The sequence below is a fragment of the Rhipicephalus sanguineus genome, chromosome 4, assembly GCF_013339695.2.
Source record: "Rhipicephalus sanguineus isolate Rsan-2018 chromosome 4, BIME_Rsan_1.4, whole genome shotgun sequence".
NCBI lineage: Eukaryota > Metazoa > Arthropoda > Arachnida > Ixodida > Ixodidae > Rhipicephalus > Rhipicephalus sanguineus.
Window position 1 is genome coordinate 172,411,479 of NC_051179.1, and position 23,143 is coordinate 172,434,621.

General features: G+C 46.2%; 1 protein-coding gene across 1 annotated transcript; it reads right to left on the minus strand.

Moving 5' to 3' along the window:
• Positions 1 to 1,086: 1,086 nt before the first annotated feature.
• LOC119391855 (shematrin-like protein 2) lies at positions 1,087 to 13,715 on the minus strand. Its single transcript, XM_049415420.1, has 3 exons — positions 13,710 to 13,715; positions 1,479 to 1,656; positions 1,087 to 1,388 (listed from the first exon to the last, which is right to left on the minus strand). The coding sequence occupies exons 1-3, from the start codon at positions 13,713 to 13,715 to the stop codon at positions 1,087 to 1,089; spliced, it is 486 nt and encodes a 161-aa protein (XP_049271377.1).
• Between the last annotated feature and the right edge of the window lie 9,428 nt (positions 13,716 to 23,143).

Below are 23,143 nucleotides of genomic sequence, written 5' to 3' on the forward strand. Positions count from 1 at the left end.
GTATAGCTTCCCTTGGCGAGTAGACTTGCAGACAGTTGAACCATGGTCTGCGCGGAAAAATACCAGGTGTGCAGGAAAGCTACTCGTGTTGACTGGACGAAAGGGACTAACTCAGTGGTCTACAACTACTGGCCTTCATTAATTCCACTTCGTTTTCGACGTAATAGAATTATCTTTGAAGAGGGCATTGGTTGTAGTTACTTCAGGAACCACGTTTCATATTACCATACATTTTGAGTTTCCGTTTATTCCAGAGGCTTTGTAATCTGATCATACAGCATAACCCATCCTATGCGCGTTACATTCACGTTTACTCTTGGCCCGCGCCAGAATTAACGGATGTTTCATTAATAACTTTCTTCGTGCGGTTAAGGTCATTAATTTTAGTAATCTTCATGTGTTCAGATGAGAAGTATATGCAACGCAGCATAGGGGGCCTTCGCCACGGCACTGCCTTTTGAACTGAAGCAAAGCGTTGTCCAAAAGGACAGCCAAAACAACATTCTGCATCATCTTGCTTAGTGATTTGTTGGGAATGTGTCTCGTGGTCAATTTTATATTAGGAAAAAGCTTCCTGTTCAAAACATCCTTAGTTTGCTCTTTTCAAAGAGCAGAACCAGAAGGTATGTGCAGATGTCAATGCTTCATGTATAGAGACTATCCCCAAGCGAAGGCAAAATGCATACAGTCCGGAGCTTTTCTGAGCTCGAAAGGCTCCAAGCGAAGTAAACAGGCACCTGATAGTGTATATGAGGTCTGAGCCTTCTTTGTCTTGAGAGATAAATAAATATTGCCACTGCTAGCAAGCCAAAGTAGGTATTCTTCCTCAGTACACTGTACTCATAAAGGAGAAATTCAGCAGAACGCCGGCGTAAAGCTATTTGAATTAGTCATGACCATGCCTAAAGGAAGCGATAAGCTCTGTAATTGGGGTATCATGGGGGCGGCAGTTCACAAATTTATTCAGCGAACCACGAGAATTAGGCAACATACAACGCCTTATCAATGTTTTGGTGAAACATGTGAAAATAATTTATTTTACATTGGAAGTGTACATTGAAAGCAGTAAGTTAGCGAATGCAACAATTAGCCTTTGTATCCATAGCCGCCGTAGCCGCCGTAGCCCCCATATCCGCCGCCATAACCTCCATAGCCACCGTATCCTCCATATCCGCCGTAGCCTCCATATCCGCCGTAGCGTCCGTATCCACTTCCGAGGCCAGAGTGAGCGAGGAGGGCACCTCCAGCACTGACTTTGTTGACGTGGTGAATGGTCCTGACAACAAAAGCTGGTCCAGCCACCGCCTTGGCAAAGACAGGTCCGCCACTAAGGAGAGCAACGCTACTGCCAACACCAACACCACCCACGCCAACTCCGCCCACGCCAACTCCACCCACGCCAACTCCACCCACGCCAACTCCACCCACGCCGGCGCCACCCACGCCGGCACCACCCACGCCGGCACCACCCACGCCACCGTAGCCGCCATAACCGAGGCCTCCGTAGCCAAGACCTCCGTAGCCACCACCTCCGTATCCGAGGCCTCCATAGCCCAGGCCACCATAGCTAGCGCCACCGTAACCGAGTCCACCAGCATCCACCACTGGGGAGACCAGGTATACGGCGAAGACGACGAGCAAGACAGAGAGGTTCACCTGCAGAAATAAACATAGATAAGGAAACAATTAAAAGCACCAAATAAAATTGAGAATTACTGAACATACGACATATGCGCGATACACTGTATCTGAACAGAGGTATGTTTACGCGATCAGCGGTATCTGTAGGTTAGCAAGAAGGCTTGAATATGACGGCGAGCACAGGAATGAGACTTTCCTATAATATTCCTCTGTATAAGCTTATGAGCCTCATAATGAAGCATTTGGGTACTGATAATGCAGCTCAAACATAAATATAAACGGAGCTCTTTCTAGAGCTTGAGGCGTGCTTTTGAATAATTCTAGCGCCGGACCGATGCATATTGACTTGAAATACGGCCTGCGACAAAATGGAACGCGTGTCTGAACTAGGGAGCGAAGTCTACAAGCAGGCATTTAGCCGCAACTTACCGCGTGGCTTATGGGCTAAACGAAACAAAACTTTGGACAGCGTAAAAAGCCTATCTAAAGAAAGGTTAGAAATAATGGAGCCTCCGTGCGAAATTTGGCGTTCGAAGTAGAAGCGCGGGAGTCACCATAACGTCGTCAGAATGGCCGCGTCTGATGCCCATGTGGAAGGGACACTAAAGAGAAACAATGAATAGGTTGCGATTGTTAAATTGTATTCTGAGAACTCTAATGCCATTAATTTCACAATCGTAGGTTTATAATTAGAGAAGAAATTGACGTTCAAAGTCTTATTTTTAAGTTTCGCGCCGCAATCTTCGTGCGCGACGTCACGAATTTTGACGCCTTTGACTACACAGAATTTTCTCAGACTTCGTATGTTAAGTCTAAGGCCCCCTCAGAGGACGATGTACTTCATTTTTACCGATTATAGGAACTACGTAGGCCCTAGTAGACACTGTCAAAATATGTGACGTCACAGCGAATGGTGCGGAAACTTCTAGGTGGCGTCGCCACCCACGTTTTCTTTCTGCGCGTTTTCTCGCTTACTAAGGGTCTTCACGCAGCAAGCGTGGTGTTTTTGGTATCGTTAAACAGTAGTTTACTAATATGAAAAAAATCGTTTTGCTCTTTACTGTCCCTTGAAGAAAAGCTCGTCAATAGGAGTCGGAAAGAATGGAGTGCGATCAAGAATAGGCGACTGCATGGTACGTATTCCTAGTCAAGCTGCTGTGCGACAATGCTAACGTCACTCGGAAGAATCTCGATGTTGGATCGAGGCCTCTTATATCGCAAAGACAAACATTAGGCCATTGATCGTCTACTTCTGGGCTATTTGAAGGCTCCTTAGAGTTGAAAATTATAGCATTACGAAAAGCGGCCTTACCAAGACTCATGCAGAGACATGTGCTTCTTAGTAAAGACAAACTTGGCCAACGTGGAATTCAAACTTATGAGCATGAGCGAAATGCGAGAAGCGATGGATAATAAATGTTAAAAGGATGGACATGCAAACACGGACCCAAGATAGAAGTCAATACACCACAAATTGTGTAAGGAATTGGGATATTAACTGTTCAAATTCACATAACTACATGTATACAATGCAGATTTAAAAAAAAAAATCGCGCCTGGTATAGTGCTACCTCATGTCAAATAAATATATATAAATTTCGACTTGAAGTAGCCTAATCAAGACGTAATCCTGCTTAATGCTATTTGCAGGCGGTTGTGGAACAAACCGTTTCCCTTGCTTATATCATCATTGCTTCAGTTCAATAGTTCGCCGTCCGTCGCGGGCGCTTTATTAATAACTTAAGGGGCTTCGATTGTAAGTACCGATCCTCACGCTGAGGACAAAGCAGTCTTGATGCCGTCAAAGTAGCCTTATAAACGGTACGAGGATAAGCTTGACAGAAGATGGGCGGTTATTCATCTATCATTTTCATCCATCTGAAAACTGCTTATATTGAATCAATACCGAAGGTTCCTCATGCTCGTTCTTCAATTAGCCTACTTATGTACATTGCTTCCGTCAGGGATACAAGCGCAGGTAGTTAGCGTTCATGCAGCGTTTTTGAACATTTTAGGTGGCGTAGCTAAATTAGGACTACTAAGCTTCCAAGCTACTTTTTCGTGAAGCGAGGTCATTGTAAAAGAAGGCACACAAATATTCTTGTTCGCACATTCAGTTGCTGGCAGAGGTAAATCACATGACATAATAGATTTTGGATCAGGCAGCATTAACGTATGAATAACCATAATACGATGAAGGCAAAACAGAAGGCCTGAGCGCTGCATTAACTGAGTTTCAGTTCTCAGCAAGCGGCAATATAACGTACTTACATATCAAGACGCAATATCAAGGATTTATGTTAACATTTTTAGGTAAACAGATATTACTTAAGATCATGGAACATCAATTTGGTATTATGTATGTTGCCCGCTTTTGCAGCGCTTATATGGTAGGCATTCATGAATGACAAGGAAGAGGCCGCACTTAACAGCTAGTGTGCGATAGGTCATGCAAGAAACATGGGAGATGCCTAACCAGTTTTTTTTTAGCATAAAACTGCTGAAATAAGTGCCCATATTTTGACATATGGTCCGCGTCGCCGAAGAATAATATGATTACCTACAGCGAGCTACGTTACGCTACGCTAGCTAAGGTCTGCTAATGCTTACCATGATGCTCTTGCTTCACGTTCGAACACACACAGGACTACAGGCGGCTAGTGGATGCATCGTCGTACCGAGTATATATACTTTCTTGGCCAAGCAGTATTGCAGAAGAGGCAGAGGGCGGGGAAAGTGCACTGAGCCCGTAGGAGAGGACGGGAAGTCAAAATGTAACAAAGTAGTACGGCGACGTGCAGGAACGCCGCTATAAAAAACCGTTATCGCGGCATATAGCCTTACCTAACCGAACACGCGGTTTGTGAATGCAGAAGAAGACGCTCCTCATGTTCTTTATACAGAGTGTATGTGCCCCGGAAGTGAATGTCGCTTCTATGCCTAGCTGCCGACGACACGATATCGACAAGCGAGTGAGGAAGTGTGACCGTTTCAATGCATCGCAGCAACCAAAATGCACCTCTCCAATAACTAGAAGTCTAAACGCACTGATACAACTTATTCACTCTCTGGCCTGCATTGTCAGGACGCTAAGCGTTTCTCAAAGCGTGGACTCTCATGTAGTTCGGTCAATATGGGTCACTAGATAACGTAGCTCACCGCTTAACCTGTACAGGAAGTGGTGTGGGAACAAAGATCTTGTCTTCTAACTCTGCAAATATTTCCAGTCGTTCGCCGTGCTAAAAGAATGAAGTTCCGAACATGAAGTCATTCAATGTTTTTTTTTTTTGTTTTTTTTTTCTTTGATCTTCTGCACTAATAGAAGCATTAGAATTCCTCCTGGACACAGCATCACGCACCGGAAGAGGTATTGTACACTTTTAAGAAAAAAAAAATAGCAAAACGCTTGTATTCGCAAGCAACATTTAAGCAACGGCAAGTGCAAGTTAGCCTCGCAGGAAGTCCCAAACTTTTTAGTGGCTATCTCGCGACGTGAAAGCTTTACAGCTGCAGTCGTTGTAAGGCAGTAATCAGTGCTACCACTTGCCGCTAGCGGTGTGTTGTCTTAGATCTCGTGCAACGGTAATTGAAGTATCATTTTTTTTATAAATTCTCAATAATAGATACATGCCGTACCATTGCTCCCATGCATGGACACATTTGGTTACAGAAAATTAAGAATGCAAATTCATAATTTTCTGTAACCGAATTATCTTGGAGATATATATCTGCACACCAGTACAAGTGCCGGCGCCGACCCTTTAGTTAAGTATTCTGCCGAAGAAGCTGGATGTATGTCGCAAAATAGTCGGTTAATTTTTCTCGATTGATTGTATGGGATTTTCCTTCTGCGACGTCTTTCAAGGAACCACCAAATATTAACCACTTGAACGGGACAGTGTCAGAAGGCTGCAAGATGAAAACGACAATGCTGTACCATTTATTGTAATCGCAATTCATGGTCTGCATAGAATATGACCAAGTATAAATGGTAGTCCGTCATGTTGACTTTGGTAGCCTTCTCGTGCGTCAGTATTCAACAAATCCGTTAGTGCTTGTGCAGAAATATCAGAGAACCTTCTTTCAGGCTGGGCTTCAACCACTGAAAAACTGAATACACTAAACGATGTTAGTCATCAATCGCCATCCTCCCAGCTGAACTTTTAGCCGCAATTGTTGGTGTATTGGTGTATAATAACCCCTACTTGAGTGTATAATGCATCATTATAATCGTTGTGTTTTTGAACATTAATAGACCGTTTCGTTGCGTGCACAATAAAGAAAGCAAAAAAAGTTGCTTCTTATTTGCTTTATTTCCCTCTTGAACACTTATAAACATCAGCAGTTACTTTCCCCTTGACGACATTTCTACGACCGCTATCTGACAATAATTATTGAGTATCATGAAAATATGACGTTGAGAATGCGGTCGCTTATTTATCGTTCCGCTTGGTGATCCCTTTCTACTGGAGCCGCTTAAGTGTGCATTAAGTGCAATACAAGAATAATAAGCGACAAAGGGGGTATACCCTTTTAAGAAAAAAACCGTGGGAGTCGATGTTATGCGAAGCATGCGGCGGGAAGGTGACTGTGGCGTAATTTTTTTTACTGAGTGACACGTAACAAAATGACGCTAAAGGTATGTATAAATTTTATACGCACACATATATGTTGAATAGCCGCATATGTGTTATATAACCAGTTGTTTACGGTTGGGTAACGCTGCCAACGGCAACGTGGGCATTACCAAGAGCAGAAGCGCTCAGCTGATATGTAGTGCTTATACTTGCCCCTTATGATGGAGAACGCACCCACGTTTCACGGACCCATGTGCATGTGTGGAAGAAGTTCTTGACAGTTCTTGAACAAGGTCATCATCACCGTGATCACTGAGCACCAGTAGCTGGTCATGACTTATAGAATCCAGGCGTCATCGCGGTGACGAGGAGTCCATGTGTAGTGAAGTATGTGGTATAGTAGAGCTGTTGGAATTCGTGGATGCCTCGGTCATTTCGTCGACAAACTGTGAGTCGATAGAGCTGGCGACATGTCAGAACCTGAAGCCACCGCTCGCGTTGGTGAGGTATAGGCCGTCGAGGCTGGTAGGCCTGGATAGTGCTACGTAGACCAACATCAGTGGATGGCGCTTGTCGTATTCGTAGACTACCTGGGCGTATGTGGCCTAAGTAGCCTAGTCTACAAAGCGGCTGTCAATCAATCTGGCATCATCCTCGCTCAGCATGAGGCCATCGCCCAGCCTTGTAAGAAATGAAGAGGACGATGCGTCGTTCTGGCGGACGAAGTGCACTTTACGACGCGGTGATGTGGATATCATATGTAACTTTCGTTAATGTATTCCTCCGGGGTCGAGCAATGCTTCAATATAGCTTGCTGAATCATAGGAATACAAAGGTGATGTTTCTTAGACTGCTATAAAGGCGGAGCCAACACTGGAACTACAGACGTTATTCTGATATTACGCCTGTATCGTAGGAGTACACATCGTAGGAGTATCATGTAGTGTTCATTGCTTTCTTGTAAAATTAGATAGCACGCACCACAACCACAATTGACGTTGCACCGATATTACGCCTGCGTAGGCTGTTTTTCCAAACCAGTTTATAGACCTGCCATGGCTCAGTGGTAGAATACCAGGTTGTCACGCAGAATGCTTGGGAACGATTCCTGCTGGGATCTTAATTTTCATTCTTTCCATTCGTCAAGTCAACGCTGCCGATGTTGGTTTTTCTTAATGCCATCGCATTTAAGTTACCAATGTCTGTTCTCACCATTTCTGGGTAGATACCAATTGACAATCACCTGTGGCGCATAGCCGTACACCGCGGCCCGTGGCAAACAAGTATGTGCCACACGTGTCTAGTGGAAAGGGTTTGACGACGTACACGACAGAATTTTCACGTTATTCATGTCATGACCCGACATTCATATTCGTCAATTCATCTTACCCTCCCATGCCAATTTTGGTCTACGCTAGGTTAAGGAGGCGATCATGAGAGCACCCAGGCGTAGGTGGCTAGATAGATAGATAGATAGATAGATAGATAGATAGATAGATAGATAGATAGATAGATAGATAGATAGATAGATAGATAGATAGATAGATAGATAGATAGATAGATAGATAGATAGATAGATAGATAGATAGATAGATAGAAACGCTCACAGTGCCAGAGGTTCATTACGAAATGCTTCGCATTTAAAAGTGGCTGCCCTGGGCAAATGCCATATAGTAGACCGTAGGCAGCATTTGATGCAGCATAACAATTTTTCTTTTGTTTTTGCATCAATGAAGAAACGCGATATAGGGTGCGAGTGTGACAGTGGGATGAAGGAAGTAAATAAAGATTCACTCCCTGTTTGTGGCCACTTTCTCGTCGAATTTCTTTCTTGTTTCCTGCCCTTCGCCCCTACCATCACTTAACCCCCATCGCCGTCACCGACAGGCCTGTTCAGTCGACCTCTGTGCGCAGATTATCCCTTGATAATTCGTTCATTAGTTCGACTTGCATGCCAGGGTACTAAGTGCGCCGCGCGTTGGTTGGAGGTCACGTGGTATTTTAAAAAATATTCACGTGCTTTAGAGGAAGGCTGGGAAAAATTTAAGCAAGGGAGTTCTCTTAGCATAGACAAAAAAAAAAAAACGCCAGGCCTGCGCTGAAACCGCAGCACAGTCACAGCGAAAGCTGGGAGAGCGGCGTTTCTAGAGCCCCTTGTAAGCTCTCTTGGGGCTACAATACAAGTAGACTAGAAAGGTACCCACTACGCCATAAATCACAATTTTTTTGAAGTTGGGAAGCACCTACTAAGCCATTATTCGTCATTCTGTCGAGAGGCTAAGCACCACCTACACGTCTGTAAGGCATTATGTGAACTTTGTTGACGCGACGACTGATGACGATGAAGAATTATGGCTCAGCCCTTTGTAATGGGTTGGAAGCTTTAAACGGCCCACCAGTTATTTAATTTGCATTGGGTGACGCCCGCTCGCTATTTCCCTCTCCCGTGATGCTGTATAACATACGTTGACGTGGGAGAGAGACGGGAGGGGGGGGGGGGGGCGAACAACTTTACTGAGACCCCGAGGAAATGGATCATGCGCTCATGGGCTTCCTTGGCAACCAATCCAAGTGAACTTGAGAGGAACCCACTACGCTATAAAGCATTGTAATTTTACTGATACCCCGAGGAAATGGATCTGCGCTTATAGGCTTCCTTGGCAACCAATACAAGTGCACTTGCGAGGAACCCACTACGCTCTAAATCATTCTAATTTTTGAGAAGTAGGGCAGCAGGCACTGTGCCATTTTTTCGTCATTTTACGGAGATCCGTGGTACCTGCTAAACGCATGTAAGGCATTATGCGCACTTTGTTGATGTTGTGCCTGATGACGACGAAGAATTATGGCAGAGATTTTTGTAATGGGTTGGAAGCATTTCACAACCTACTCGTTGCGCAATTCGCATTGTGTGACGCCTCGTTACAGAATTCGCGTTGTGCGACGCTTGGTGCTTATTTTACTCTTCTACCACGCTATATTGCATATGCTAATGTGGTTCCTTCCCGACATGAAGCCTGTATAGGACCTTTTTGCAAAGCACTTTCAAGCACCGGCATGGCTCAGAGGTTGAATACTGGGCTCCCACGCAGAGGGCCCAGGTTCGAACCTCGTTCCATCCTGGAATTTTTTTCTTATTTCGTTTTTTTTCTTATTTCGATCGATACTGGTTACGGACACCGGCGGCGGCGGCGGCGGACAACTACGGCGCCAAAAACGGCCGGTGAAATGATCTCATAACAGCTTTCGCTGTAAAAATCGGACTTTTTGAACAAGCGCTACAACGTTTGTATTTAGGATTTTTCGGTAGAGGTATTATTTAAAAAGTTCATTACCTATTGTTTGTTAACTACCGAGATTGGCGGACTGGAAGATATCATGACATACTCTTTATGTCTCTGAACAATACTGCGCCCATTCGAGAGGCGTAGCGCCTACCGTTGCATTTTAAATACTTGGCCCAAGTCACCTAAAAGACCATGAAAGTTAGCTGAAAGTTAGCTGAAAGTATATCTCACGCGTAGAGATATAAAAAAATATATTATTCGTAGAGATTGACCCGTATTTTTGCAGAAACCCATGAACTTTCAGATTGCAGCGAGCAAAAGCATGGTCACTGAGATATTATTCGCTATTGGACGCCAGGCCCACCGCAGGAAAAGTTGACGCCACCGTCGGTGTGACCTGCTACGGACGATCACATGGTCACAGCGACTGCGCTATCCGCTTCGAGAGCGCCGAAGTGAGTTGCACACAAAATACCATCTGCGTTGCAATTCTCATTACGACGGGAGGTTTTACCGCTTACAGTGTGCGCTTGACAACACTTGAAAGCACTGCAATATGTAGTCATTCCCTTTGCAGGCGTCCTATATGGTTGGCCATTTCTCGGTGTCTCATTGCAAGGCCTACGCAACGGAGCCCGGCGTTAGCACTCACACGTGTCCTCAGGGTAAGAAGCTGTGCGAAGCTTGGATTGCGAAACTTACGACCGGTAAATAGCCATCACAACGACACGCGCATGCAGCTAGCGCTTCCGCGGGAAATATTTCTCCTTCAGCGTTGGGGTGCGATGTTCGGTGAGTAGCAGAAAACGCTCACTGAGACAGGCCGCACACGTTGGTTGGCTAATGACGCTTTTCTCTTGCCAGCTGGTCCGTTCGTTGCCCATCTCCATATCGCCACGAAAATTTGGTTGATTCACATTCAAATTCATGCTGGCGCATCCAATCCCCCTTCGTTTTCTATGGAACCGTATGTATTCTTGTCGGAAGGATGCCACGCTTTTTGTGCTATGGCAGATTATGCCACCAATATTGCTGGAGAACTCGTCAAAGAACGTTGTGTATGAAAAGTTTCCATTTCAGTCTCTACACCTTGGTTTTACACCGTTCTGCAGCTACAGGCTAGTTGCTGCAATAACTTCTCTTTCTTTCACTGCGACTCCTAACTCATGCGGGTCCTTGAACACTGCCGTCGTTTGCGGAACTAGTCCAGTGAACGTTGCCATGTGATATTTGTTCACCTTCGCTGTGCGCTATGCCACGTGTTTCGCCCCGTCGTCTGCTTCATTTTCACCAGCAGGCTCGTAGTCCTCAGTCTTAATATTTGGTCTATGAACGTTTCGATAATAAATATATTGGCGAGCTCACTGGAATGGAAATGGAGCGAAAGGAACCATGTTAAAAAGAGGACTTATGTTTGTTTTAGCGCCAACTAATGATTGTACTGAGCAGAGTTTCCATTTCGGCTTGTTGGTGCAACCTCGTCGACTAAAAGCGCAGGATGAACTGGGGCACGAGAAGAAGACACACAGTACAGGCGCTAACTTTCAACGAAATGTTTGTTTTACTGGTACTACACGGCTACACGGAAAATAAACAATGCGCAGCTACTTATACTTGACACGTTACGAAAAACAAGATCACACCTGCGCACAGATCCTTCTCATGTCGCTATCGCCCTGGCATATTTATCTAGAAAAGTCAGCTCCTTTTCACTCAAGGCAACAGATGGGCAGCAAATGCAATTGTGACCATGGCGGCTGCCTCGATGATTTCTCGCGTAAGGCATGACTCACATCGAGTTAAAATCTTGCACCTGTCACTGTCGCGGCGGCAGTGTACACCAAGATGACCATCAATCGCTCTATTCACATTGTCATAGTGTTCTCTTAGCCGATCGTTGGTGCACCGGTTAGTTTGGCCTATGTAAACTTTATTACAGGACATAGGAATCTGCTGCACGACACTCTGAGTGCATTCTCTCAAACGCTGTCTCTGCTTAATTCTACATCCGGCTTTTAAAAGCTGGCTCCCCAGGTTCTTAAGCTGGGGCAAGGTCCCGTGCGTAAGCGTAACCTTAGTTCCAGAGGCGACTGCTACAGGCGCAGCTCGCGCTAAAGAGAAGTGTTCTTCCTCTTGTTCTTCGAGCCTCTTCATGAAGACATTAAGGCCGGCAAAACCGCATATAGCATAGCCAACTGTAGCATGCACACGTTCCTGCGAAAGAGAAGTCTTCCTCCTCTTGTTCTTCGAGAGCCTTGATGATGATAATAACGCAGGCAAAACCACATATAGCATAGCCGACTGTAGCATGCGGCGCTCGCTTCACTCCGGCAGTGCGCCTCGATACTAATAACGTGAACGAAGAAGACACGGCGGCGGAGCGGAGGGCTCGCAAGGCAGCAGCAGCGCAGGCTCGCCGCCAAGATCCTGCGGCGAGAGCTCCCAAGGCAGCAGAGAGACGTCAGCGTCATGCGGACCCCGAGATACGAGCCGGCGAAGCCGAAGCAGTGCGGAAGCGGCGGCAAGAGAACCTCGAAGAGTTACGGTTGCGGTATGCAGCGTCCAAGCGCCGAAAGCGGTCGCTACGTGAAGTTGGTGGCGCCGACGCGCGCTTCAAGCACGGTTTCCTCGACCACACGTTCGGGCACAGCTGCAAGGTCTGCGACCGCTTATGGTTCCACAACAACCTGACCACAATCGCTACTATAACAACGTGTGACGTCTTTATATGACAGTAGAGGGATTGTACGGAGCATTCACGGTTTACCCGATTATCTCTGAGCCAGCTCCTCAATCATGATTCACTTCGTGGATATGGCATCATCTTTTTTCATTAAAGACAGCGTAGGTTTATTTTCACAGTGACGTAAGCTTCCTAGGCGCAGAAGGAACAACATCAACATTAGAACTCTGGCCAACCTTCTTAAGGTTGTGTGAAATCCCATGAAAACATGAAATAACAGCGTAAACATTGAACCACCGAGGAATTTAAATATGGAATAGAGAAGGCGGTTATTCCATATTTTCATGAGATTTCGCACAACCTTGAGAAGGTTGGCCAGAGTTCTAATGTTGATGTTGTTTTGAAAGGGAAGAAGACAAGCACAAGCACGATTGTTACAGCAGAGGCTAGCGAGCTATAGCAACAATGAGAGCGTACGATACACGGATGCTGCTAATTACCGAGAAGTTAACAAATATGTAGCCAGCGTGGTGGACAAAACGGGTAGAGAGCTCGCTGCTGCTTCGACACATGCAAATGAAGTAACCACCGCAGAGGAAATGGGCATTGCGTTAGCGTCAGGACAAGTTCTTCGTCAGTAACCATCGTGACGGATTCACAAGTTCACCCCTTCAAGTTCTCCTCAAGTGCGAATTCGAAGACGCAAGTATCCTCTGGACATCGGGGCAGGACTCTCTAGCCGGGAGCCTAGCGGCGCATGCCGCAGCCCGATAGCATACACACCAGGCTACTCCGCAGCGATATTCGGACTCTGGAAACGCAGAGGAGGTAATACCGAGGAAATATTTAGAAATATTCACGCACTACAGGAAGCAACGACGCCACTATCTACCTGCTAACAAAAGGCTGACTAGAGAGCAAGCAGTGACTTGGAGAAGGCTCTAGGCAGGCACCTATCCGCACGGTACACTACTCCACGCAATGTACTCGCGAAGTTCAGTAGGAACTGCAGATACTGGCGAAGAGTGCTAACATCCTTTACCACATAGTATGGGCATGCCGAAACAACCCAAGTATCCTGCCCATAGAAAATCTGGAATACTACTAGGACGCGTTGCTGACGTCACTAAACCCTGACGACCAGCTCCGGCTGGTGGACAGGGCTCTGGCATCAGCTGCGAGCCATGGCTACCTTGTATAAGGAAGTCACCCACCTCTGGGCGAAGAGAACGCGCGCCTGGTCGGACAATAAAGTTTAATTTTCTCTTTCTCTCTCGCACTGATGGCACGCGCAAGTCTCCGTAAGTGCCGAAGTATCTGCAGTTCAAACGGAAATATTTTCGAACAGCTTTGATAGCGTTCACGCCACAACACTTGATTGTGTACAGTTTAATGCCCATGTGCAGCGGCCGCGCCATGTCTCAATAGAGGCTCCATACTGGTATGCTCGGTTTAGTTATATAGACTGCGTAATATAAGAGCATATGTGACATCGTTCGCCCTGAGCGATTGCCTACTTGCCTCCATTTTGTTCTAGAAGCCGACTTGGGTGTGTGGCGCGAGACCCAGCACTCGAAAAGCTGGCGCCATCGTCGGTGTGACGTCCTTGGCAGAATCAGCGGTAGCGTCGTCTGCTTCGAGAGCACTGTCACGCGCTGAAAACGAAATTATGAAACGCCACCTACTCTGTAATTGAAGTTCTGCCGCTTCGGTTGTGCGCTTGACAACAGTTGAAAGCACTGCAATATGCAGTCTCTGTCTTATGCAGTCTCTGTCAATATGCAGTCTCTGTATGGTAGCCCAGTACTCGGTGCCGCAGTGCAGGACGTACGCAACGGAGCCCAGTGTGAGCCGTTACGCATGTCATGAGGGTAGGAAGCTTCGTGAAGCTTGGATATCGAAACTTTGAGATTGTAAACAGCCATCAGCTACAACACGCGCGTGCAGTCAGGGCTTATATTTCTCCCTGAGCGTGGGGCTACGATGTTCGGTGAGTGTAGTAGAAAGTACGATCGCCACGATCGCCCTTGCACGCTGGATGGCTAATGACGCCTTAATCCCGCAGGCTGGCCCATCCTGACCTTATTTGTTGTCGACGGATCGTCAAAAATCAGAAAATTGCGATGTGTAGTTGCTGCCTTCACAACTGCTCTTTTTGGCGGCAGGCACCTTAAGAAGATTAAAGACATCATTTGGGACAGTAATTTATTTATTTATTTATTTATTTATTTATTTATTTATTTATTTATTTATTTATTTATTTCAGTACCCTCAGGGCCCGAGGGCATTACAGACGGGAGTGGGTTAGATTTTTTAATACAACATAGGTAAAAAAAGGAAAAACTTGGCGGTTACAGTATGCAATGAAGGAAACAAACAATAAACAGCGCACAGTAAGAGAACAAAAAACAGTTGATTTAGAAATGTAGAGCATAACATGGTCTATTACAACAAGGAATCAACGCAAACGACATAACACTGAAGCACAAGCACGAGGCTATGAACCAAAGAATGCACAGTTGCAGAAGCATATGTCGAAATATAGGAGAGTACAAAAAAAGGTAGACGGAAGGGCTACTCAAACATGGAAATACTATAATCCTACAAAAATACCATTATGACAACAACAGGTTAGTTACAGCAGCCTTAAACTTAGACTTATCGGTAATCTCGACGACATATCGGGGAAGGTGATTCCAACTTGCTGACGTACGGGGGATGAATGAATTGTAAAAATAGTTGGTGTGGCATGTGGGAATACCAATTTTATGACGACGGTCGATGCGGGCAGATACGCAAGAAGAAGGGGTTATCAATTTATTCTTGAGGATCGTATTGTCGTAATATACCTTGTGGAACAGGCAGAGGCGGGATATTTTCTTAAGTTGTGAAAGCAGAGGTAATGATAAACTTGTTCTCATGGAAGTGACGCTGGACGTGCGATGATAGTCAGAAAGAATGAAACGAGCGGCCCGGCTCTGGATTAATAAATTGATTTAATTAACTTTTTGATGAGTGGAGTTAGGGGGTTATGTCAAATAGGAGAACTTATGCGAAGAGCCCATTGCACCTTTGAGATTTTGAAAAAAACGGCCTCTATCGAATTATTGTAGTGCGGCGAAATTCAACCAAATTCAAAGGCGAAACCGAAACCGATGCACCGACGAGCGCAAAACGCAGACGACCAGAATGACGTCACTGCCCAAGACAACGGTTACGGCCGTGTAGTTCTTCCGCGTTGGTTAATGTATGTGCGCCATGCGTGCTATAATTGCAAGTGCAACCCGCAGACCCACACAACGAAGTCGGTTCAGGGTTGACCTAACGACGCTCACTCATTCTGGACGTCTCAGAAGAATATGAGAGTTGCGCTCTTCAGAGTTTCGGTTTCGGTTTCGCCGTTTAATTTGAGGGAATTTCACTACTTTGCAATTATTACTAGAGGCCACTTTTTATGAATCTCCAAGCTGTAATGGATTCTTCGCATGAAGGACTTCAACTCTCCCATTGACATAACCACCAAACTCTACCAGTTTCCCAAATAATGTATTTGTCTACTTTCTAATAATGTCTACTTTCCCAAATATTGTATTTAGCCATCTTAAGATGCCTGCGGCTACGGAAGAAGTAATTGTGTAGGCATCGAACAAATACCGCTTTTTAGGATTTCGGATACATTTCTTGAAACACCCTATATATTCTGTTGGAAAAGGGCCACGCCTTTTGCGTTATAGACAAGATTTTTTCAGCAAAACTGCTGTAGAACTTGCAAAAAAAAATGCCGCGCATTAAAACGTTACACTGCGGTCTCTACAACTTGTTTTTACCCCGCTTTTCAGCTAAATCTTGCAATAACTTCATTTTCACTGTGGTTGCCAGCTCCTGCGGGTCCTTGTGTATGGATGTTGTTTGGAGAACTAATCCCGCGAACCTTGTTACGCGAATTTTGTTTACGTTCGCGCTGCACGATGCCACATGTCTCGCCTCGTAGACTGCTTCTGCTGCTAACAGCCGTGGCGAAAACTACGGTCTCATGATTTGTATGCACGTTTTGATTCTATAGATACTGGCCAGTTAACTGGAATACAAAGGGAGCTGTAGGAGCCATGCTAAAAAAAAATTCATGTCGTTCGACACACGCTCATGTGTGTCTTAACACCAACCAGTGAATGTCCTGCATTAAAAAAAGAAAGAAGAAGCAACGGGAAATTGCTCGCTGAGGAGACCGATAAACGTAGAGTGCGACGCCACATGAGTTATTATGGTAAAGAAACGTTGAAGAACTTACAAGAAAAAGGAATGAATCTTGGTGACGGTGCGCAGAACGCGCCACAGGCGAAAATTTCTTTTAATCTTTTTCTGAAATTATTTTACCAAAGCTTCGATAAGATCCACGTAACAACGGTTACTTGTTTATATAGTTATAAATGCTGATATATGCTGCGGCCTCGCGATCGCGTAACGGAGGCTTCATTCTGGTATGCCCTATTTTTTTATACAGACTGGCCAATGTAAGAGCGTATGTTACATAGTTAGCCTTCAACAACTGCTTGCCTTTCGCGCTCGAGTCTTGTGTCTGGTTACCTCACCGCTGCGACCGCGCCTAATGTGCGCTCACTGTACGTATTCCGTAAACAGGTAACGCCTGTAAACAATTCTACGCTTTCTTTTTGCCCAAGATTGTTATTTTTATTAGAAAAACTTCCCTCGTTTCAAAAGTATTCACAGAGATGTCCAGGAAGGCTTCCGCGTGGTGTTTTCTTAGAGGGCCGGCAGCCAAACCTATGAGGAGCGCACCGGCGTTATCCTACCCAGCACGCAGGAGAGGCGCACCCGATAGACGGCGAATCCGTAACTCCTCGCCCCCAATACCCCACCGCGGCGACTGAGCGCAATGCGTGCTTACTGTACGTGTTCTGTAAGCAGGGAGCGTCCGTGGACAATTCTAAGCTTTCCTTTCGATCAAGTTTTTCATTTTGAATACAAAAACTTTCCTCGTTGCGAAAGTATTTGCATACATGCCCTGCAGGGTTTCCGTGTGGCGTTTTTGTAAAACGCCGATAGCCACAACTATGAAGAACGCGCCGGCATTATTCTATTCAGCACGCAAGCGAGGCCCGCGCCACAGAGGGTGACTCCATAATTCCTCGCCCCCAACGCACGACAAATACGAGCGTGGTCGTGGGAAGCGCGACTTGAAACTAGGTAAAGCCAGCTGGAGACCATGGTAAGGCCCAGCGAGCCGCTGTGGCCAGCGGGGCCCTTGAAGTATCGGTTTACCCCCCCCCCCCCCCCCCCGGTAATCCACATACTGATTTGTTTTAGTAAAGTTTAATGTATCTATCATAGGGACATAAATTAATGACGGGTGTAATGCAGAGTACAATTGCGATAAATGTTGTGCCAGCGTGGAAAGAGAGTGGGAATTTTTGATAAATTACTGCGAGAACTGTGTTCAGAGTATAGCTGCTGTAGTCAAGTTATATTTACCGAAGTGCAAAACTTCTTTTATCCGATCCCAAGAAATAGCGCCAGAACAAGTGACAGGGATTCCGTGGTCTGGTCGTGCAGCAGCAGCAGCAGATCTAAAGTGAACACTGATGTATTAAATAATGCACTGCAACCACATTATTATTTTGTAGAAAACGCTATTAAACTTCACGGTCCTCTTCTTGCTGCATAATTGCTTGTAAATGTGCGGAAACCACATGGCCACATTGACAGACAAGGATAACTTATAGCACCACTGCTTACACTGGCAACGGTGTTCTTTGACAGCCTGCAAAGCTCACCACTCTTCTCATATGCAGGTAAGTATGTTTGCCATTTTGTAACCATTATGTTACCGTAATGTAGCGCTACAATTATTATACTGACATGATGATTAGGTGTCGTTGCGTTTTCAACTTTTAACGTTGCATTTTATTAGCAGTCTAGCATCACTACATTTTATGAATTTGATAAGTCCAGGAACGAGTTCTCAAGAGTGTGCTGTTGAACATAAATAGTGGCGGCATACACGTAATGAAGGATTCCGTATGTGGCATGTTTAAAAGTCTGTTCAGCTTAGACTAACATGTTTTTGTTTCCATTCCTGTGTGACCTAATTTTCACACCGGCGTGAATTCTGTTGATGACGTCGTTATTCGACGGACATCCGTCACAAATCTCGAGAAAATAGACAGGAGACAATTGTTCCCAGCCCCATTTGTTCTCGTTCTTCATTCGTGCGTCAAAACCACTCCATTCTGGACGTATTCGCTGTAGTGGGCAGGGACCACACTCTGAAGATTAATGATCCTCGCCATCGCTGTGCTGGCGACAGAGCGACCGTCAACGTGTCTTGTGACACCATGCCCTGGTTCTCACGTTCGTCGGACAGTCAATCCGCGCTTTCCGCAGGCAGCGACCGACGACTAACCAGGTGGACGAAATGGGCCTCGAACTGGCCTCGACGACACGAAGCGGACTTGCATGACCTGTCGGCACTGCACGCGCATGCCGGCCGAAGAAGCCACCGTGCCTCGTCGAGGCACCGGTCGTCTCGCCGCTCGCCTCGTCGACGCGATCAGCGCAGACGGCGAAGCCCTCATGCGCCACCGGAGTACATGCGAGGTGGCCGGCACGCTCGCGTCCCAGAGAGGATGTTCTTCGCTTCCGAACCCTCTTCAACCGAGGATCAGAGCGAGGACGACGACGTCGCATGGGAGAGGACTCTGTGCGTCGCACTGCTTGCGTTCGCCGCAGCGCTTCTGGTCTGCGCCGTCGCGCTGAGCATCGGGTCCAGGGGAGTGCCGACAGGGCAGCACGCCTCAGCCCGCTACAAGCACTTGCTCCAGGCTCCCGTCGTCGGAGGTTCGTGGCAAATATTTCTCTGATTCTGTAAAATGAAGGTGCGTCCACTGCAAATTATCAGGCCTTACGGCGCAAGTAGGCGTCGAGGCGTAGCTCAGACGAAAGTCATCGACGATTACCACATCCCCTAACGTGAAATTTATGGAGAGCAGGATTCTAGGGTCACCTGCGCTGAATACCTTCTAGGGCAGCTCATTTAGCAGCAGCAGGTGAAGCACTGCCACCCGTTGTGTCACTCACAGTACGTAAATAATGTGTATTTTTTCTGCCAAAAGGTCTAACCTGCTTCATGCAGAAATAAGGCCGTTTTAAAAGAACTAATAATGTGTACGGGCAGTGGGAAGCCCACGCCAGCGCTCAGTGTACAGATATGATATCAGTGCACGCGCCCGCGGCGCATGCCTCACTAAAGACTTCTTCTCCGGCCAGGTGATACGGCACCTTCCTATGACGCCATCTCATACAGAGTCGCCGTGAAGCACGTCTCGTGCGGCACTGCGCTTACCTCTCCCCCTTTTCACTGTATTTTTGGCTCCGCTTTCCTTTTAAACAGCGCACCCCATCTATGCTTGTGAACGCGCCCGCAGCGGCACGTTTCCGTATCCTAAAGAGCGCAGCAGGGGAACTTCCGGTTACATTCACATGCGTTAGAGTCACGTGACCTTAACAGAAACGTTACGTATGACGTCATTGGCAGAGCAGCACGTCGCTGTCGACTCTGGTTCTGGCAGTGGCGAGCGCGCGCTTGGGCGCGTTTGGAAGTGTACGTGCGGTTCGGTCTTAATGCTTCCGCTGTGCCCTCCTCCTCCACTTTAATCCTCGCTGTCGCTGTTTTACTGTATTTCCGTGGTCGTTGCGTTCAGCCTGACGCTTCCCCTGCGCTTGCTTCCTCTCGCTCTCTCTGCGCTATGATTTTCACTGAAATGGCGCCACGCTCGGCGCTCGCTTTTTATCTTCCCACATGCCAATCGACTGCTGGGTTACACCGACGAGGACGACGCAAGACTAATTAACAGGCGCCTAATTGCTGCGCTCTAAGATATATTATAATGTGTCCAGAATAAACTCTTGATGTGTGCGGCAAAAACGACCATGTGCCGATTCACGTATGCCATTTAAGCGGCCGGGGCTGAGCCCACTCCTCCTGTTCTCGTGTTTTCAATGGACCAAAACGGCATTGTCTAGAAAATATAAATTAGACGAAAGATATATTTCCTCCGAATTGAATGAAGCGTTACACAGTTTGGCAGATGCCACGAACAGCCACATTTCTTAATTAATGCTGGAGTTCGAGGATATGATTGTGATGCAAGCAATAGTGAGGAACCTTGGATAAATTTTCACCGCCTGCTTTTCTTTAATGGGCAGCGAAATCAAGATGGACGTGTGTTTTTGCATTCCGCCCTCATTTAAATGCGGCCGCAGCGTCCGGGAATCAAGCCCCGCCCTCGCGCTTAGCAGCGCAACACCTCGCCTGCTAGGCTACCACGGCAGCTATGCGCAGCCACACACATAAAACAAAACTGCGCTCTGAACGGATTTGATTCCACTGCAAGATCTTTCCATGCCGATTAGGCTAGAAAGTTTACATAAGTGACGCGCCTCTAATTCTCCTATTGCAATTATTTTGTCACCACAGTGTTCCTGTGCTCGGTATCGAGCGCAGAGTATGAAGCCCAGGGTTGGACGTGCCGTGGCACTGCGGCGGCTGTCGGGACCATTTCGGACGTAACCTAGGACCTTTCTTGAAAACATTTGGCGGCCAGATACAAACACGAGAGAAGGCGAACACACAAAAGAAACACCAGTTCACTCACAAATGAGTGCCAAATTTGTCTGCGAAAGTAAACACGAAATATACTTTCGCATGTTGAAGAACGGCCACACCAGCCACCTACGACGGACATCCTCAGGATAACGGTTTAAACATTGCATTACTTCGTTATGTAATGTAGTCGCAGGCTGGCTTATGCGCACACTTCTGCTTTTAGAAAGAGACGGCAAGTGAACGACATAAGATCGACTGATATGCGTTGCGTAAATCACGCCACTTAGGTTACAGGATGCATGGCCGGCGGATGGCATAATATTTAGATGCGAAGCATTCCATGGCGGAGTTCAAACCGCTGGTGGTTGTGGTGGGGGTGGTTTGCGGCGTGACCACCCTTACTGCGCATGCGCACACCCTCTCCACACAACTCTCCACTTCTCCTCTCCACTTCCACCCCCCCACTCCCCCTTCTCCACTCTCCCTCTGAAACGCGGGCTTGACATGCCGAAACGCTGCTTCGCATCGCCTCATGGTCCCCTTTAGCAGGATATGATGTGATTTTTAACTACGATCGCTTCTAAGCATCGTTATTCCTTTGACGGCTAGGTATGCTTCGCGGTCGCTATAACGGCAAGGAGCCTTTTTATAAATGAGATAATAATGGAGCATTAAATTTCTTTGCCCGGAGAATTACAGTCTAATCTTGATTAGAGCTACCAGGTGGGCTAGTTGGTGTTCCTTCATCGTCGAAGTAGGGCTAAGTGGGCACTGCAGAGACTGTCTGCGTAGTGTCTGTATGAGTGTAGGTAATTCACAGGCTATCTGATCAGGTTTATCTAATGCCTCCTTAGCACAACTTTCACGATCATCGTATAACCCTTCTTTGCGTAAACTCAATCTTTTTATACAGACATACGCATTGACAAGCGCGTTTCACAATGTGTGCAATATTATCATCAGTGGAAGTGTGTGCCTAAGGCAGTCTTCAATTACCTTACAAAAAGTAAAACGTCACCCCTAAATAATTATATTTTGTAGGTCAAAGCGCGTCCCTAATCGACGAGTGGCGCTGCCATTCCTGAAGGTGAGGAGATAAATATTGTGCCTACGTTATTTTCCGCAAGAGTGCGACAGTTTAGTTAACGCTTGGTATTTGAGTTTATTTGCCCTTTCCTGTTTTCTGGTGGCCTTTCCTTATATCCATGCCTGCAGGACCCGCATCCTTGCAATAAAATCCTGCAAGTGAGCTGGAATTTCTGTCGTTCCAAAGCCACCTCTCACTACACCGGTTAGAAATTTTGCTTGTGCGCAAGGCGATATCACTGCGCAACACGCCACAAACTAGAATGCAGTTGACATCGAGGAACCGGCTGAGAAATCGATATAATTATTGAACCGAGGCGAAACCGAAATGCCCTGACGAACAAAAGACCCTTTGGTGTTTTCTTTTCCGTTCGACATCCCAATTCTGAAGTCTTCAATATACAGCAAAATGTTCTTGGGACAACAGTGACAACTTTATAACAGTAATTTAGTGGCTCCGGCGAAACAGTGAACACAAGTCAGCGAAGTCTCAGACCCGAAAGGAAAGTTAAAACAGGGGAAAATAGACAGAACATACAGAAAGACGCACAGATACAGCGCTGACTCAATTATTTTATTGCTTCGAACGGAAGGTTCTTTATGACACGCATCAGAGCAACAGAAAGGACATTAAAAGAAAATTTGTGATCACAGTGCACACGTGTTAAGAACTTGCCGAAAGAAGTAAACAGGAAAAGGTGGCAGTCCGGACTAAAACCTATAAAGTGAGGCATGCTCACGGTATGCAAAGGAAATGTCACAAAAAGGTGTATCTGCAAATGCAAATTGTAAAAACTAGCAGTTATTCCGTGTACGAATACAACCTATGAGAGAAGCTCCTTAGAAATGGGACGAAAACGACTATGCGCCTGATCTCGCTGGTGCCACTTCATGAAGGTGGTAGGGTGCAGACAACTGATAAGTTGTCCCCAACAACTGACAAGTAAAACAGAGCCGGACTTTTTGTTGGGCCAGTTGACGCATGTTAACGGAAGGAATAAGCCGTCAACAAGATAAACACAGGAAGTGACATGGATGAATGCCTACTGACAACTCATTTTTATTCGAAGAAAACAGGTATGCATATAGGCTCAAACTTTGACAGCACTACTCACATGGCGCACATAGAAGCGCTAACAATTGGATATTATGACATAACTAGACGAATGAAATAATTCTGTGATCTATCACACGTGGTCTATATGGACAACTTAACATGAAAATGAGAAAGAAAAACTATAACGAT

Bases quoted from the DNA above. Each gene is read 5' to 3' on its own strand.
- LOC119391855 (XM_049415420.1), bottom strand. The intron at 1,389-1,478 runs GTGGCGTGGGTG...GCGTGGGTGGAG, and splicing joins CCTCGGTTATGGCGGCTACG to TTGGCGTGGGCGGAGTTGGC.